Below are 16,808 nucleotides of genomic sequence, written 5' to 3'. Positions count from 1 at the left end.
ATATTTCGCCGGGGCTTAGTACACATTCACCCGCACTTTTATTCTAAGTTTAATTAAAATTCTTCGCCGTGCGTCCGATTTGCATGCACCTGTCGGCATCCAAGCGCCGAAATCAGATCGAAGCGTGAAACAGTGCGAGCAGATCGCTCAATTTCATCTTTTGATAGTGTGACAATTTCCATACAAAAGCAGTCTGCGGTCCGTTTGAAGAGTCTTTTGATCATACGGGAATTTTTAGCGCTGAAACAAGATGTGAACTAGACCTTACAAACAAGCTGGGTTGGGTCGAGACAAATCGGAAGTGGATTTCGCTTTCTTTAATGTACTTTTCCAGATGTAATCTTAAAAATTATCGTATTTTATAATGATTTATCGAGAATTAGAAAGCACCGGACGTATTTTGTCGCTCTTTTTGGATCGTCTCATGACAAAATCATACGTAATTTTGTTATGGATGCAGTTAAGTGAGCGGCCGTCGCTCGGGGAAAAACTGCATTTCAAAACCGGTAACAGCGGAAAAAAATAAACCGATTATACGAAGCGCTGTATTATTGGTTGCCTGTCCCAAACACCATTTTTATTCAATTTTTGAGATAAAAGTGAGGCACGATGCTTCTACGAACCAAATTCAAACCCAATTTAATTCTCCAAAACAAAAACACGAGCTTTATATCAAAAAAGTTGCTGTGATGGGGTTTTCTCCAAAACTAGATTCACCTGGATATGTTTTTTGAATAAAATCAACGAATTTTCAACGTACGAGGATCATTTTGATCCAACGTTGATAGAGATTTAACGCTAATCACGAGTGTAATAAAAATAAAAGCTCATGAAGTGATGCTTGATGAATATTTTAGTCTCATAGTCCATATTGCATTCAACTTTTTACATACATTTTATTATTGAAAATTATATTTTTTTCTTTGATATTTCCGATTTTTTAATCTAGTTTTATATTTTCGTTTTTTTTTTGCAACTAAGTAGGTATTTCTCATGTTATATGTTTTCAAGCGATTCGTAACGAATCTATTGTAAGTGATATTCGTGTTTGTATTTATATTTCAGTGATTTTTTTATGATAATACCTGGGGTTTCAAGAAATTAGTTACAAAGTACAAAATACAATAACAAATATAAATAGTTTCGATAAAAAAATTAATCTACTTCAAATGAAGCTTAGTATACTTTATTAGCTAGCCCAGATATTGTCTTTTATTCAAAAAAAGTGTTTGAATCAAGAATACTCGTACGTTATTTCAACATTTTTAGGAATTTACCTTTTCTACTTTTTTTTTCACAGAAAAATTGTTATTATTAATTGTTATGTTTCGTCTTTACGTATATCTCTTTTTCTCTCACAACAAAAGGTATTTTTCTTTTATTAGGATGCGCTCTTACATTTACAATTTGGCGCCTTTACATACTTTTACCTTTTGCCGCATTACTTTCTTATTTCTGTCTGTTTTATGCTCCGCTTTACGTTTAAACGTCTATGTGTTCTCTCAATCTCTTATTTTTGTTTACGTGTTGTTTCACTTACCTTTTCAACACTTTTTTCATAGAAAAATTGTCGCCGTGATCCGGGTGCGAACACCCGACCTCCCCCGTTGTAAGTGGCGCTTATACCACTGAGCCACCAGGGCCCCAGGTACTGGCCGTCTTTTGCAGATATTTTAACACAAACTTTTTAAATAAATCAACATTACAAACTATATAATTTGCAATAATTTACCTAAAACGCAAATACTTTCAGTTTAAAAGTTGGCGAATTAGCTCGAGAAAGCGTTTTTTTTCCACTTTTTTCAATTTAATTCTCTAATTTTTCACCAGATTTTATCAAAAGATACTGGGCGTATAAGTTGATTCTACAATTTTAAAATTGTTTTTACCTTTTTTGTGACTTTCAGTACGTTTTTGACAGAAAATGGACATAATTTCTCCAAAAATCACCAAATTTGTGTATTTTCTAGTCAAAAGTAGTGGACGTGCGCAAATCCTACTGCATTCGCAGTGGCTATGATTTTTATTAACAATGTTCTTCGGGACTTTACTAAACAAACTCAGTTAACTAAAAAGTTTTAGAGATAAATTAAATATTTTCGTTTAATTATTTTTTTAATTTAAGAAGTAAGTCATCTAAGGATTCAACGCTAAAGTTTGAAATTATATTTCACTTTTACGTTTATCTCTTTTTCTCTCAAAACAAAAAAAAGTACGTTTACAATTTGTCGCCTTTACGTACTTTTACATTTTTGCCGCATTATTTTCTTATTTCTGTCAGTTTCATGCTTCGCTTTATGTTTATGGTGTCTATGTGTTCTCTCAATCTCTTATTTTTGCTTACGTATTGTTTCACTTACCTTTTCTACACTTTTTTTCATAGAAAAATTGTTGCCGTGATCCGGGTGCGAACACCCGACCTCCCCCGTTGTAAGTGGCGCTTATACCACTAGGCCACCAGGCCCCAAGTACTGACCGTGTTTTGCAGATATTTTAACACAAACTTTTTAAATAAATCAACATTACAAACTATATCATTGCAATAATTCACTTAAAAAGCAAATACATTCAGTTCAAAAGTCGGCGAATTTACTCGAGAAAACATTTTCTTCCATTTTTCTCTAATTTTTCACCAGATTTCATCAAAAGATACCGGACGTATAAGTTAATTCTACAATTTTAAAATTGTTTTTACCTTTTTTGTGACCTTCAGCACGTTTTTGACAGAAAATGGACATAATTTCTCTAAAAATCACCAAACTTGTGAACTTTCTAGTCAAAAATAGTGGACGTGCGCAAATCCTACTGCATTCGCAGTGGCTATGACTTTTATTAACAATGTTTTTCGAGATTTACTAAACAAACTCAGTTAAATAAAAAGTTTTAGAGATAAATTAAATATTTTCGTTTAATTATTTTTATAATTTAAGAAGTAAGTCATCTAAGGATTCAACGCTAAAGTTTGAAATTATATTTCATTTTTACGTTCATCTCTTTTTCTCTCAAAACAAAAAAAAGTACGTTTACAATTTGTCACCTTTACGTACTTTTACATTTTTGCCGCATTATTTTCTTATTTCTGTCAGTTTTATGCTCCGCTTTACGTTTATACGTCTATGTGTTCTCTCAGTCTCTTATTTTTGCTTACGTATTGTTTCACTTACCTTTTCTACACTTTTTTTCATAGAAAAATTGTTGCCGTGATCCGGGTGCGAACACCCGACCTCCCCCGTCGCAAGTGGCGCTTATACCACTGAGCCACCAGGGCCCCAGGTACTGACCGTCTTTTGCAGATATTTTAACACAAACTTTTTAAATAAATCAACATTACAAACTATATAATTGCAATAATTTACCTAAAACGCAAATACTTTCAGTTCAAAAGTCGGCGAATTAGCTCGAGAAAACATTTTCATCCACTTTTTTTCAATGTAATTCTCTAATTTTTCACCAGATTCCATCAAAATAGACGTATGTTTTTTTATCAAAACAAAATGTCATTAATTTTTTTAAGTCGAGCCAAATGCGGCTAGCATTTCATCTATTTTTCTGATTTGCGGAATTAATCGAGTCGTCAATTGAAAGCAATTTACAATCCCTGAATTAAATAAATTACTCTGCAATTTAAACTGGGATTTAATTTGTTTGTGAAATAAATCATGCGATTTCGCAGTGGGGGAGAGGGAAAATAATAATCCATAAATTGTCACAATTAAATATTTATTAATCACTTGCAAATTCACAAAAATCACCAGTCGTAATAACCACCGTAACCGCCATAACCGCCGTAACCGTGATAACCACCGTAGTAGGGGTAGTAGCCCCCGTAGTACCCCCCGTGTCCGATTCCGTAGCTCACTTTTGTAACAACGGGGCTGTAGTAGGACGAATAGTACGGATAGCCGCCCCCGTAATAGCCCCCATATCCCCCGAGTCCGTAGCCCCCATATCCGTATCCATAGCCGACGGCTCCTCTCTTCGTCGTCTTCTTGGCTTCTTCCTGGGCCAGAACGGCGGCGACGAAGACGACCAAGAGGAAAGTCTGAAAAATGGATTTTTGGCAATTTTTTTTGTGCTGTTCTGACTCACCAAAAGCTTCATGTTTGTTGATTGTCGGCTGTGTGTATGTCTAGTGTCGTCATTTTGGCGATATTTATACGGATAGTGGTTGGAAGAAGGGGCCTGCAACCCCTTCCAAGGTGAGCCGATTGCAACACAGCTAAGGTTAAAAGGAAGTTTTTATTTATTGTTTCGTCGTTGCGTGTCGTTATTGAAATAATTACACATCTCGATGCCCCGTTTTTGACATCCATTAGAGCCCCTCGATCATCTTAATCAAGCGATCAATTCCCATCGGGATTAATGGAGTGTGACGGCTTGACGCGTGTCTTATCCATCAAGGTCGCATTTCGGCGTTTTTGTGGAAAAGAAGTGCGAAATTAGCATACGGGCGTAATTGACTTGAACACGTCAGTGTCAAATTAGTTTTCTTAAGTTGTGAAATAACAGAAGGCTGCGTGCATTATTAGCTCACGTACCCACCGGAACGTGAAATATTATTTTTCGCGTATTTATTGATTTTTCGACTCAAATGCGAAACATTAAAATGGTATTAGAGGAATTGGCGACGGCTGATATCGATTCAAGCGACAAAATCCGCAACAATCACAATAGAAACAACGGATGTACTTGGCACACATGTAACGCACAAGACAAAACAAAAGCATTTTCTTGAAAATTGCTTAAATGATTTGACCCAAAAATTTTAATATCTACACATCGCTTGTTTCAGGAATAAAATTGTTCGTGCGCGATAACCATCTTTGGCTGCAGCATTACACAACTTTTTTTCTAATCAATAATTAATTATGCATCAAAATTTATTTAAATAATTAACGTTTCATAACTATTGTAATTGTGGATTGTATTGAAAGGGAGATGTCCTCTCGATGCGACGAAGGATTTTTTATTCGTCTTTTCTCAAGACATTGGCTTTACAATTTTATCGCTTCCTTTCAATGCCGAACTCTTTTAATAGTCCTCATTTTAATTTTTTTTTCACTTCTAAATACTTACCGTGATGATTTTCCACCCTTTTTAATAATAAAATAATTATAAGTTGCTATATTATTTTGAACCCAAAACTTTCGTAAAGTGTAGTAGTAGTACTACTACGTACCGTCTTTAATTTTTACATTGTTTGAAATGTCTTTGACTCAGAAAGATTTTTTTACAAAGCTTGGTTAAAGAAAGATCCACCAGATCTGTTCCATAATTAAATCCCTTTTTTTATTGTGAACAGGCCTTTAAATTTGCCTTAAAAAACACGAGAACTAATTTAGCTACACAAAAACAATGTCTGATATTCTTTTAATATTTAGGTCTCCGCCTATTCCAAGAAAATAATGTATTTTTTAAACTGAAAAACCTACTATTTTTTACGTTATTGCCGCATTTTGCGACACTGTGTGGGTGTAAAAGGGAAGCTCCATTTACCCAATTTAGACAATGTCGTAACGATTTTTACACTTGAAAAGGCTGAAATAAAATATTGTGGGTGAATCTTATGTAAATATGTTCATTTAAATTAGCTTTTTATTGTAATTAAAAAATTCGTGATAATATCTTCGTGTGAATAATTTTTCGTGGTTTATCTAATGTAGGACTCGACTTTCTTTATCAAGCAAGAATCTGAATTAAAAATAGTTGAAAGTACATTGATGCACACGTGTTTGTATTTTTCCAAATACTTTTATTCGAATCACGGCTAGATTTTTTAATTTCAGGCATCTCCGCAGACGATAAATTGTTAAGCAGGCACGTGATTCGAGCAAATTAACAATTTTTGGTTCCATACTGTTCCATAAATAATTAAAACCGACGTTTCAATTACGAACAAAAATAATTTTTGTTTGCTCGGGAATCCCGGATCTTGCAAAAAAAAGAAGAAAGTAGCAATTAATTATTCACGAATCGTCGAAACCTCCGAATTCTTCTTTCATTAGATAACGTTACGCCAAAAAGCCGGCTCCAAATTTACCTTCATTTATTCTATTGTTGCTCTGTTTACTTCATTTAAGTAAAAACATTCGTTTGTTTATCGCAGCCCCTAAATAAATACCGTGTCTGAAACATCCAAGTGTCTCTTTATTAGAAATCTCCTTATCCTACATTTAAATAAACACAGTGCTAGAAATTAAAAACGACGTGGAAGCCGTGCCCCGCGCCTTGCCCTCCGGAGTCCACGCCGATCCCGAAGCCCCCTATGTGCTCCCGGTAGGGGCTGTAGGGGTGCACGATCAGGACGTGGGGTATGAGGACGTGGTGCAGGTGCGCCGGGATGAAGGCATGGTGGCGCACGTGCCCCGGGACCCACTTGGTGTGGCCCCCGACGGCCCGGTGCGTGAAGTTGCCCGCGTGGGGCTTCTCGGTGAATGCCACCAGCCCCACCTGCAGGGGCGACCGCTTCAGCGTCTCTCCACTGACGAGGAACAACAACACAACCTGGAATCACTGTCATTAGTACCGATAATTAATGTTAATGAGACACGATGGGATCCGTGTAATTAGTTTCATAATTTGATGTTGCACAACAATGGAAGGTCTACGATTTTACCTACTTTACGAAAAATACAAAAGCGCCGTTGTGGGGCTAGCAATGACAATTACGAAACGTTTTAAACCAATTTTGAACAAAGCCGCGCCGCAAAGGTCGAGGGCAATTAGGTCACGGATTTGACCCCTTGTCAATTTCTTCCATTACTCTAATTAGAATTAATGGTAATAAGAGATTACCTGAACCAACAGAGAACGCATATTGCAAACTGTGCCACTTTCTTTAATCGCACCTGACGCCAACTGATTTATTGCAAATATCTATGCTAATCCGACCAGATTCAAGCCCACATCATTAATTCACAGCGGCAACAATTCCTCAACACCAAATATCACATTTAAATGATATATCACCATTTTTTTTTTAATCGGTTCGCTTAAATTTAGCGCCAGAGAAAGTACCGATTCAGTCAGTCCAACGACACAAAAACCCTAGAAATTTAACTGACAAGTTGTGAGGTTATGAAAGTTTGCAAGCAAAGTTTTTAATTATTGCATAACTTAATTAGGTAAATTAATAGGCGGAGTGTTCATCGCTAATTAGGTAATTTGTAGCAAAAATGAATTTCATAACGCAAGTGCTCCGACGAGTTGCACAATCTTCACCACGGTTGATTGCCAAAGTGCCCCAAAAAAATGGGCATTTGGAACCGCTCTGTGATATCACAAGTAGATTAGGGGGCTTAACAATACAGGGTAAGCCGAAAACAATTATTTATCACATTCGGTTTTTTGTGAACGGTGGTTAGGCAACCAATTATACACATTAGTTTTTTCAATCAATAAATGGTTGAGTTGTTTTTGGAAGCCCACGGGGCCTAAATACGTGGTTATTTATGTGAATAATCACAATTATCATAAATATGGACGTTTTGGACCAGAAATAATTACGTAAAATTATTGCTTTGGAGAACTAAAAGTGTAAAAAGTGTAAACAATGCACAGTTAATCACTTGTCTAATGAATATGGACACGAAAAAATTCAAGGGTACAAAACAACCAATTACTTAACCAGTTTCCTAATTACACAAATAATCTAATAATTTGTAATAAATTAACTAATTATGTGAAATTAATTATGGCATTTTTGCGTAACGGTGATTGAGTTTGAGCATTAAAAAGGCAAATGTTTGGAATTGATAACTATTGCCAGTGGTCTTACAAGCGGAAAAACGTTTTCCGTTTTCTGGTTCGTTATTGATTGGATTTCAAAATCAATTTCTTAAAGATTTCTTTAAGAAAATCTTTAGTAAACTAAGGCATTATTTTTTTTTATTTTAATGGGAGATTATTTTAACTACATTTTCCTACTGCATTTTTTTTGCTTCTCCAATAATTTTTCTTTTTCTTTCCTTGTGTTTACGCTTTGGATGTGTCAGGGCTTTCAATGTTTTCCCCTTATAACACTTTTTCTTAAATTCTTCTTGCTTTCTACCATTGTTTCTACTTATTTTTTTACCAAATTCTATAGCTCTTCTCTTCTTTTTGTCTCTTCTTCTCATTCTCCTTCTGTTCGGGCAATTCTACTAGCAATTTCAATTATTCAGTTTAATAAGTTTCATTAAAAACAATCACAGTAATGCAACTACGAACTGCGGCGCCAAGCACTGCGTTACAAATGTAATGATCTTTCGTAACTGGGTGAATAAGCAGAAGTAATTAATACGTAAGCAATTCGAGTTGAAGGTGTAACGAGATTTGAATTTAATTATAGAAATAAAAACTGAATTCGCAAACATTTTCATCGTTCCATTAAAGTTGGAATCTCTATTCGTAATCGATGAAATCCAGTGTAAGGCTTTAGTGTTCCCATCCTGGCAAACTAAGTCATTGAAACCGTCCATTCTGTCGTCTCATGTCGGTTTTAACAGTTCGTGAGTCCCATCATTGTCCCTTCTATCCGTCGTCTAACGAGAAAACTTCGAAGCGACTTACATAACGTGTGTGGCCGAAATGACCAGTGACCAGTGGCCACGACAAATCTTAATCCCCATTGGCATATTTCCCATTTCCTAGTGTAATACAGCGTGAATGTGAGCAATGCATTGTGGTTTCTGCTATTCATCTGTCAATGGACAATGTCCGGGATGCGTCACCTGCCACTGGGGCCCAAAGGGTGAAGTGTGGGAGGATTAATGCAGGCCCCTTCAGCACAGGCGCTTTTTAAGGGAAAACATGATTTGATTACCCTTCTTGTTATTTCCTTCTTCAATTATTTTATTTCCTGGTGTGGAAATTTTAAAAATCGCATATAATCCTAATTTAATAATAAATACTGTTAAATGCCGTATCTATTTTTGTGCTCAAGTGGCCCAATGGAAAAACAGGGCAAAATCTTTGAAAAATGTTAATTTTAAAATATACCTCTAAAATGGGGGGTGTTTTCACGATTTTTTCTGCTTTTCTGTTTACCCTTGAAAATCGGGGTGTTTTCACAATTTGTTTGCTTTTCAGTTTACCCTTGAAAATCGGGGTGTTTTACCTTAAAAAGTGCTGTGTCCCAAACTGTCTTGAAAATCAGGCTATTTTGTTTAAAATTTTATCACTTCTGTTTACCCTTGGAAAAAAAATGGCTTTAGAACGCAAAAACCTATTTTTTCTTGAATGGTATAATACAGAGGCGGCCGAATTGTCAATTGTCAAGAAAGTCGATTAGTTTCCTTCGTAATTAATCAATAAGTTGACGTAAAACTGAGATCAAAATTGAGAAGAACCGGACGGGAAATAGAATGTGTGTGTGTTGTGTCGTGAGTCCGTCCCTGTGCGAGATCGTAATCAGTTGGATTTTGCTTATTGCATTTGACCGGTTGGCAGATATGTCATCTTCGTTCAGCTGCAAGAGATAAGGCATTCAATTATGATTTTTGTCGTTCCAGAGCGATGCGTGTCCTTGTACAGGATGCACAGGACCGGACCGCACATTAAGGAGCGGAAACCTCGGCGGCCGCTCGACGGCAAGCCATTTATGAAAGGCGTAGTCCTCAAAACGTTAATCAAGAAACCGAAAAAACCGAATTCGGCCAACCGGAAATGTGTGTTGGTTCGGTTATCCAACGGCAAGGAAATGGTCGCTTATATCCCAGGGATCGGACATAATTTGCAGGAACATAATATCGTTTTATGTCGCGTGGGGAGAGTGCAGGATTGTCCGGGAGTTAAGATAAAATGCGTGAGAGGAAAATATGATTTAGGGCATGTAATTAAAAAATGAAAATAAACAGATGTAGTCAAGAGTGTGTTTGTGAATTTAAATAAATGGTTTATAAGCGAGGAGTTGTATTTTTGTTGATGAATTTTTCTGGTTAATGTGAGGAAAAATGGCGCTGGCCTGAATAATAAGTGCCGCGGTATAAACAGACGGGCGTAGAATAAATAAACGAAAAAATGCTACATTTTTGTTGTTTTTTACCCCATTTACGTCATGTTTCATGTCCCCAAAGCAAAAGGCGATGCCCGGGACGGGCAATTTTTCACTTAAACATTAGAAAAAGCAGATACAAGTCACATGCTTTCCTTGATTTTTTTTTATTAAAATCATACACTTTTTTTCCAAAAAAAAAACTTTTAAATCAGTTAACGACACTTTTGGACAAATTTAAAATTATACTAATTATTTTCAACCAATTAAAATCTCATTGCATTATTGAGACAAACATTATTTCAATGAGTTAGAATAAAGTATGTTTGTGAGAGTTTATTTTAAAACTTTTAACAAACTTAGGCAATTCTTGTTTGCCCCTCTAGTTATGTCACAAACAAAAAACAGCGAAAAAGTCGTAATATTTCACTCAGATTCACACTCTGCTAATGATTTTGAATACAATTATGTTGTAGTATTTTAATAATGTTGTTGACAAATTGCATTAGACGATTGATTATAAAGGAGACAAAAATAAATACAAAAAAGTGATTCGTTCGAATTCGTTATTATTTGGATTAAAAAATTGGCTTTTGCGATAAGTTCGGCGAATTGTCGTTTGTTTACCCCAACTCATTTCCGATAACTGTGAAAATGGTCCCAAGCCGTAAACATTAGCATAAACTAACTGTAAATGGCGCTGCTTTTGCCCAACCGCCCGCAATCAAAAAATAAAAAACGGTGCTTTTTGCAGTCGCCGACTTGTCCTTTTATTACTCTCCCGATCTTTAAATATTCAAGTCATTCATCTCCAGCTAACGGTTCCTTTGCAAATCCATAGCGGAAGACCTTCGCTACCTACCCTTTGCGGTTTGCTACCGTAGGTAAAATTTTATCGCCCCCTAATAAACGGTGAAATGTACCGTTTTTGCAAAAAATCACCTAAACCCATTGGTTACGGCAGATGTTTCCTATGTAGGTCAAGCGCTTTCAGTTTATTTGCGATAGAGATTAAAATATTGTGTCCGGCATACAGTTATGTCTGACAGAGACATCCATCATAACTCGACAAAGGAAGCAAGGAAAGGCTAGTTTTAGTGTATTCACGTCAAAAACCCTTTAATAATGCGACTATTTGTAAAGGCAAGCGAACGATGACAAGTGACAAGTAGGTAGAGGTCCCACGCAACAACAAGCCCTCTTTCTTGCGCCTGTGATCGGCTAATCGATCAAACTTTAGATTTTTTATTGACTTCACACTAAATTTATACCCTATTAAGGCGAAACTATCAAGCAACCCTTAAACCACCCGGTGTGGTACAGTTAGATTTCGGACCCCCGCTGACTTGTTTGCGAATTTCTCTATTTTTTGTTCTACCGTTATGTTTTTTTGAAGGACGAGATTTATTGGGCAGTAAAATGCAGAGAGAAAGCGCTTTTTTACATAAAATTGCAGAAAATTCCGACTTTCTCGAGAAAGCCCCGAAATTAGCTAAGAGGGTTAGCAAGAAGGGATTACATTCTTATCGGTGACGTTGCCTCTAATGTTGTTTGTGTCATTAAATTAATTTTTCACCGAATTCGACTTAGAGGAATCGGTGGGTAAACAGACAGAATCAATCGCCACGACCAAAACAATTCAATTAGTTTAAGATCAGGTCGCACCGCTGGCACGCACCTTGAAACTTTCAATTTTGCGTCAAAATCGTATTAATCCTAATAGTTTTTAAATGGACCCGTTACGTAAATTAGAATTCGTTTGATTTAATGCGAGTTCACACACACACATGTGTTGAAGCTCGCACATGTCGAGATTTGCGGAAGCGGAAGGGTTATATTCAATATCTTCCTATTTGTATAGGGGGTGGTTGAGAGCGGGTGAGTCACAATGACGAAGGGTTGACATAGATTTGCCAATTTTGACCGAATTTACGTTCGGCTACCCCCTTCGGTTTTACGATTCTAACGGCACTTTTGCAAACTGTTATAAATCATGGACTTTTCAGAAGTTGGACGGTTATACATCCTTTACCCACATTTTATGCAAATTTTTAGAGAAAGTTTCGCAGAAGGTGATGGCTAAAGGTTTAAATCCTGGGAGAAATGCTCAAGGGTGCAGGCGGACAAGGGTTGCGTTACGCAAATGAGCCAAGAAATGGACATTTTACTTTATTTAACGGAAAAATTCCGGGCCTACAACCATGTCCGCCTTATCCATGTTCTCACGCCCAAATCAGCAGAATTAAACACGATATGAATGTTTGAGCAAAAGCGATAACTGAGCCCATAACTGAATAAAAAACATGTTTTTACGGGTTTCTTGAGATATTCTTTATAACTTATTTCCGAAATTCTTATTAACACCAAAAGTGTTTATCGCACTTATGGGATAATTAAGTATAATTAAAGTGTTGGAAAATGATCCTGTTAAATATTTTTTTATAAATTCAGGAGTTTTCAAAAATGAATTTCACATTATTATTAAGTAAACACGATCTTTCCGTGTTAAATAAATATTTTTTTTAATTTGTTATCAAAGCGAAATTTAATTTTCTTGGCCCACTAAATAAATAATTTTAAGCAACTTTATTCAAAACGGGTATTTTCCAAGTCTAAATAATTTACCCCTTTCTAAGAAGATACTTAATACCTTTGTCGGCACTTGACTTTATAATAATCTTCCCCGGACCAAAAATAAATCAAATAAAATAAATTTGTGTAAAATTGGGGAAAAGTTGGGAAATTGCAAAAATATTCGTAAACCACCCCGAATTTGCAGCACACCCCCACTTTTGCAACCTTGACCATGCAATTGGCGAGGGTGGGGACCAACGCAAATTTGGAAAAGAGTCTTCATTGGTCACTTTCGGGTCGCCTAAGGACTCTTATAAATTGGGCACTTATCATTTTGACTTATTCCGAAACCAGCAGCTCGCAGTAACGTTTCAGCAGTTTGTGTTTTTTGATTTGAAATTACGATTAGTTTTTCGGTAAGCGCACAAAAACCGAATTTTTTCAAGTGTTTAAATGATGGAAAAAGCAGAATTTGCGATGGAAACCGCTGGCGAGGTGCTAGACTTGTGCGTCCGCAAGCGCCCCCATTCGCCGGAGCCCTACCCCCCGCGGTGCCCCCCGATCTACGAGCCGTCGTGCCAATACAGCCCCGTCTCTAATAGCGATTCGGAGAACTCGGAAGTCTCCAGCAACTCCTACACGCCGAAAATAAAGAGCTGCCGCCCCTTCAAAGCCTACATCAAGGACCCCCTTACCCTGGCTCAGGGCCTAGTGAGCACGGAAATGCTATTGAAAAAGGATTCCTCCGAGGCGTTCAACGAATTCCGAACGAAAATCTTGGCACAAGTGCATGGGACCAACAACGGAACTAATAAAAACATGCGCAGGTTATCTACGACGACACAAAATAAAAACGATGATCCTAGTTATTGGGAGAAACGGCGGAAAAATAACGAAGCGGCGAAAAGATCCAGAGATGCCAGAAGAGCTAAAGAGGATGAGATTGCCATCAGGTGCGCCTTTCTCGAACGGGAAAACTGTCATCTGAAATTCGTCACGGATACGCTCAAGAAGGAGCTGGAGAAGCTACAGAAAATCGTCTATTTGAGGGATTATCATAATATGTAACGGGGGTTGTTTACGGAGGATAACTTGGATGTGATTTTATTCTTGTCAGAGGATTCGTAGTCTCGCGTGTGCGAAGTAGAGTGAGGTTTTTAAATTATTTTTTTATGTATTTATGTATGTATGGAAGTTTTTTGTATATTTTTTGTATGGACTTAAAAATAAGCAAATAAAGATATTTTATACGACGATAAACCCGAAAATATAAATTTAGTTATTGGAAATGTCAAGTCACCTTTGACATTATTAAGGGCGTTTATTGATTTCCACTCCAGAAAAAGGCGGCAGTCGAAATAAACTTTTATTACATTAAAAATATATTGGGGCACAACCTTGGGTTTTATAATTGCATTTCAAACGTTTAAAAAATGACAACAGCACATTTACATTTTTTAAGATCGAATACAAAAAAGAACTGCGTTATAGTTACGACTGTAATCATTAGAGAGCGACAAAACAAAGAATCATGAGAACAAATAAACGCTAATGCGGATTCTCATTTATTTAGGCTTTTTTCATAAAAAAAACACCCACCAATTATCAGTACAGCGTCTGTGCAATTATATTATCAGTCCATTTATTAGTTATAATTATAAAATATAATCAACAATATTATTGAGAAATTATAAATTTAGTGCCAAAAAACCTTAAAGAGAACAATAATTGTTTAAACGGTACATATAGGTGTATTATTTTTTAAAGCACATTTTTAATAAAATCACAGCTTACAAACGTCTTCAACTTTGTTTATTTTTTTTGCACAAAAGGCTCATAAAACTAACAAGAATAACAATAATTTAGTGTTACCAATATAGTTACCCGGAATAAAAAAAAAATTATTATTTTTTTTTCTTCTTCAAGGATTAATGATTTATTTTTCACCACAATATGTCAGTAACTAATTTATTTATTAATAATAATAACAACACAAAAACTTGGCATTGTTTACAAAATTTAAAAAAGTATAAACGTAAAAGTTCGAAAAATCAACTCGCTGCACCCGAAACATGAAAGGGGTGCGCAATAAACCTTCTTGGCTTTATATTAGGCGTTCCTTTTACCTGTAATTTGAGTTAATCCTTGGGTCATAAATGCCGCTTACTAACCAGTAGCTAACTGGCCTAAAATTTCCCAGAAGGTCTTAATTATTTATTTTTGGATAAGAAATTCTCGGAAGAGCAAATCATAATTTGTATTCAGTCTATTGTTTCCGCAACTTCAACACTTCTATATCACTCATTTGTTTATATCTTCCATAGTCTTTCGCTATCACGTCTGTATATTTTTTTAATATTTGCTTCATAAGCTGGTCTCTGAGACTCAATAAATACGCAACTAATTGGGCCGATTTAATTTTGTCACTCTTTGTCAAGGGCCTTATAAACCACGTTTTATCATTCATAGTTTCCTGTAAACAGCAAAAAATGTTATTAAAAATACTCAGTTACATGATAATTACAAACCAAAACTGCTGATAGCAGTGCCGCCGGAAAATTGAAATGATAAGTGAGACACTCACTAATGTTCCGTTTAATTTCAACATCGTCATTTTCCTTTGATAACATGGAATCAACAGCCTGTGTATCAAAAATATTTTTCATTTCCACTCCATACTTGTGGTAGAGGCAATCGAACAGTGCGCCCCCATCGTGCACCACTTTACATATATACCCCGACTCTAAAACCTCCCTCAGCGTTTTCAATTTCCCCAAACACAACATATCGAAGATAAAAACTTGCTTAAAGTCAGCCATCACCAACACACTCATCGGTTTGTTCCTCCCGTAATTCCCTAACACAGCCACTGCCACGGATTCCCGATTGTTCAAAACCTCAACCGCATTCTCAAATTGCGTTCCAAACGTGTCGATGAACACAAAATCAAACGTAACTTGTCTCAGACGAGCGAATTCGTCCGGGTGCATGTTAATTTTTCGCGACCTTAGAAGAGAGTCTTCCGACACCTCAGGCGTCTCATCGGGGGTGGAAGCAGGTTCGGTGTCAGAAATAGGCACAATTTTCACAACTTCGTTGCGATAGAAGGTCATATTGCCCTCATATTCGATATTGGTGCTGTGGCAGGTTATGGTATGGAGATTCACACTTTTGGCAGAGATATATTCAATTGTACCCGCGTAAACCTCAGAAGAACGGTTTTCAAGGAGGACACGGTCCCCGGGTTTCAGTTGCACGGTCATTTTGGGGCACAATAGGCCACAAAAAAGTTAGGTTACAAGGGAAAAAAATTGACAGTTTAATGTTCAGGGTATATCCCGCAATAGCGAAATCACAGTCGACCAGACAAAGATCTTGCGTATTTTATTAAAAATGTTAGAAAAAAGCCGCCTAATTATGTTTTCTAATTATGATTATGCCTAAAATTGCTTAATTAATTAACATTGGGAGTAACTTATCGTGTCGATTAGATATTTATTTGTTTTTTTCGTGCGTAACTTAATTCATGATTTCTGACGATGGGAGTTTTGTTCAGTCGGTATGGAAGGTAGTGATTATTTTAAACAAGTTTTGTTCTAATTTTGTGTTGAACAAATTGTTGAAAATGTGGTTTAATTGAATCGTGTTATCGGAATTAATGGTGAGTTTGTCTTATTCTATGTTTGACTATGTGTTTTATTTATTTGCTATCAAAAATTGTACCAGTTTTTTATTTTGTTTTCACATGACCTGATGAACTGACGCCAGTTTTTCCTTCACTGTATTTCGTTTATTTGTAATAATATTTTACGTTTTTTTATAATTACAAGTGGTTACATCCTTTTTTTGAGCAAAATTAAGCATCTGTAAGTGGGCAGAGAGTACAGCTAGTACTCCGCAGTGGGCGCTCGGGTCTGTTGTATATTTGGTGGCCTATATCACACCCAAAAAATCGTTTTTTGCAAGTTCACCAGTTCTGAACGTGTCAGAAAAGCCATTTATGATAATTTTTATCATTAGCAATTCGTATTAATAATTACGAACATGATTATGGAGGTGTGTTTGCGTTTTTTACTTATCTGATAGATTAAGCTGGCAAAAATGTAAATGTACTGTGGTATAATTTATTGTAATGTATCAAGTGAATCATTTTTAGAAACAATTAACATGTTGAAAACCTTGGACTTCGCGTTTCATTTTAAATTTACTTTTCAAAAGAGGATGTATAGCAATGTCACGATAAATTACTCATATCATAATT

At 36.2% G+C, this 16,808-nt stretch overlaps 6 protein-coding genes across 8 annotated transcripts in view; 3 read left to right on the top strand and 3 right to left on the bottom strand.

Annotated features, from left to right (window-relative positions):
• Positions 1-3,703: 3,703 nt before the first annotated feature.
• LOC657328 (shematrin-like protein 2) lies at positions 3,704-4,479 on the bottom strand. Of its 2 annotated transcripts, XM_064359165.1 has the most exons (3): positions 4,284-4,479; positions 4,090-4,219; positions 3,704-4,042 (listed from the first exon to the last, which is right to left on the bottom strand). In XM_064359165.1, the coding sequence occupies exons 1-3, from the start codon at positions 4,307-4,309 to the stop codon at positions 3,749-3,751; spliced, it is 450 nt and encodes a 149-aa protein (XP_064215235.1). In that variant the 5' UTR covers positions 4,310-4,479; the 3' UTR covers positions 3,704-3,748. The 2 variants fall into 2 exon arrangements, with proteins under 2 accessions (XP_064215235.1, XP_976241.2); XM_971148.5 differs by having other exon boundaries at positions 4,090-4,479.
• A 1,648-nt stretch (positions 4,480-6,127) lies between these two features.
• On the bottom strand, positions 6,128-6,934 carry LOC103312649 (hypothetical protein). Its single transcript, XM_008193799.3, has 2 exons — positions 6,796-6,934; positions 6,128-6,504 (listed from the first exon to the last, which is right to left on the bottom strand). Exons 1-2 carry the CDS (start codon positions 6,814-6,816, stop codon positions 6,190-6,192), a joined length of 336 nt encoding a protein of 111 aa, XP_008192021.1. The 5' UTR covers positions 6,817-6,934; the 3' UTR covers positions 6,128-6,189.
• A 72-nt stretch (positions 6,935-7,006) lies between these two features.
• Positions 7,007-9,885, top strand: tko (technical knockout). The gene is made up of 3 exons (XM_963651.4): positions 7,007-7,124; positions 7,171-7,311; positions 9,492-9,885. The coding sequence occupies exons 2-3, from the start codon at positions 7,176-7,178 to the stop codon at positions 9,824-9,826; spliced, it is 471 nt and encodes a 156-aa protein (XP_968744.1). The 5' UTR covers positions 7,007-7,124; positions 7,171-7,175; the 3' UTR covers positions 9,827-9,885.
• A 3,024-nt stretch (positions 9,886-12,909) lies between these two features.
• Positions 12,910-13,815, top strand: Gt (giant). The gene is given in 1 exon segment (NM_001039442.1): positions 12,910-13,815. A coding segment is annotated over 1 exon segment (612 nt). The 5' UTR covers positions 12,910-13,003; the 3' UTR covers positions 13,616-13,815.
• An 85-nt stretch (positions 13,816-13,900) lies between these two features.
• Positions 13,901-15,892, bottom strand: LOC100141895 (piRNA biogenesis protein EXD1). 2 transcript variants are annotated; one of them, XR_010335547.1, is made up of 3 exons: positions 15,076-15,892; positions 14,719-15,020; positions 13,901-14,673 (listed from the first exon to the last, which is right to left on the bottom strand). XR_010335547.1 is itself a non-coding variant. In XM_001811698.4 (2 exons), exons 1-2 carry the CDS (start codon positions 15,808-15,810, stop codon positions 14,814-14,816), a joined length of 942 nt encoding a protein of 313 aa, XP_001811750.1. In that variant the 5' UTR covers positions 15,811-15,892; the 3' UTR covers positions 13,901-14,813. The 2 variants fall into 2 exon arrangements, 1 of the variants encoding a protein (XP_001811750.1); XM_001811698.4 differs by having other exon boundaries at positions 13,901-15,020.
• A 294-nt stretch (positions 15,893-16,186) lies between these two features.
• Tis11 (Tis11 zinc finger protein) overlaps positions 16,187-16,808 on the top strand; it is a 30,169-nt gene continuing 29,547 nt past the window's right edge. Inside the window, exon 1 of the mRNA XM_064359164.1 lies at positions 16,187-16,208. Within this exon, the coding sequence (XP_064215234.1) occupies positions 16,206-16,208 (3 nt within the window). The 5' untranslated portion in view covers positions 16,187-16,205. The remainder of the gene's footprint in view (positions 16,209-16,808) is intronic.

This window comes from Tribolium castaneum, chromosome 9 (assembly GCF_031307605.1).
Source record: "Tribolium castaneum strain GA2 chromosome 9, icTriCast1.1, whole genome shotgun sequence".
Classification (NCBI taxonomy): domain Eukaryota; kingdom Metazoa; phylum Arthropoda; class Insecta; order Coleoptera; family Tenebrionidae; genus Tribolium; species Tribolium castaneum.
The sequence above is the reverse complement of the archived record's forward strand: the minus strand, read 5'-3'. Positions and strand labels throughout refer to the sequence as shown.

Bases quoted from the DNA above. Each gene is read 5' to 3' on its own strand.
- LOC103312649 (XM_008193799.3), bottom strand. From the start codon at position 6,816: ATGCGTTCTCTGTTGGTTCAG. The intron at 6,505-6,795 runs GTAATCTCTTAT...CAGTGATTCCAG, and splicing joins TGCGTTCTCTGTTGGTTCAG to GTTGTGTTGTTGTTCCTCGT.
- LOC657328 (XM_064359165.1), bottom strand. From the start codon at position 4,309: ATGTCAAAAACGGGGCATCGAGATGT. The intron at 4,220-4,283 runs GTAATTATTTCA...TTTTAACCTTAG, and splicing joins AAAACGGGGCATCGAGATGT to CTGTGTTGCAATCGGCTCAC. The intron at 4,043-4,089 runs GTGAGTCAGAAC...TCCATTTTTCAG, and splicing joins CAACAAACATGAAGCTTTTG to ACTTTCCTCTTGGTCGTCTT.
- tko (XM_963651.4), top strand. From the start codon at position 7,176: ATGAATTTCATAACGCAAGTGCTCCGACGAGTTGCACAATCTTCACCA. The intron at 7,312-9,491 runs GTAAGCCGAAAA...TTGTCGTTCCAG, and splicing joins AGGGGGCTTAACAATACAGG to AGCGATGCGTGTCCTTGTAC.
- LOC100141895 (XM_001811698.4), bottom strand. From the start codon at position 15,810: ATGACCGTGCAACTGAAACCCGGGGACCGTGTCCTCCTTGAAAACCGT. The intron at 15,021-15,075 runs GTTTGTAATTAT...TGCTGTTTACAG, and splicing joins CACTGCTATCAGCAGTTTTG to GAAACTATGAATGATAAAAC.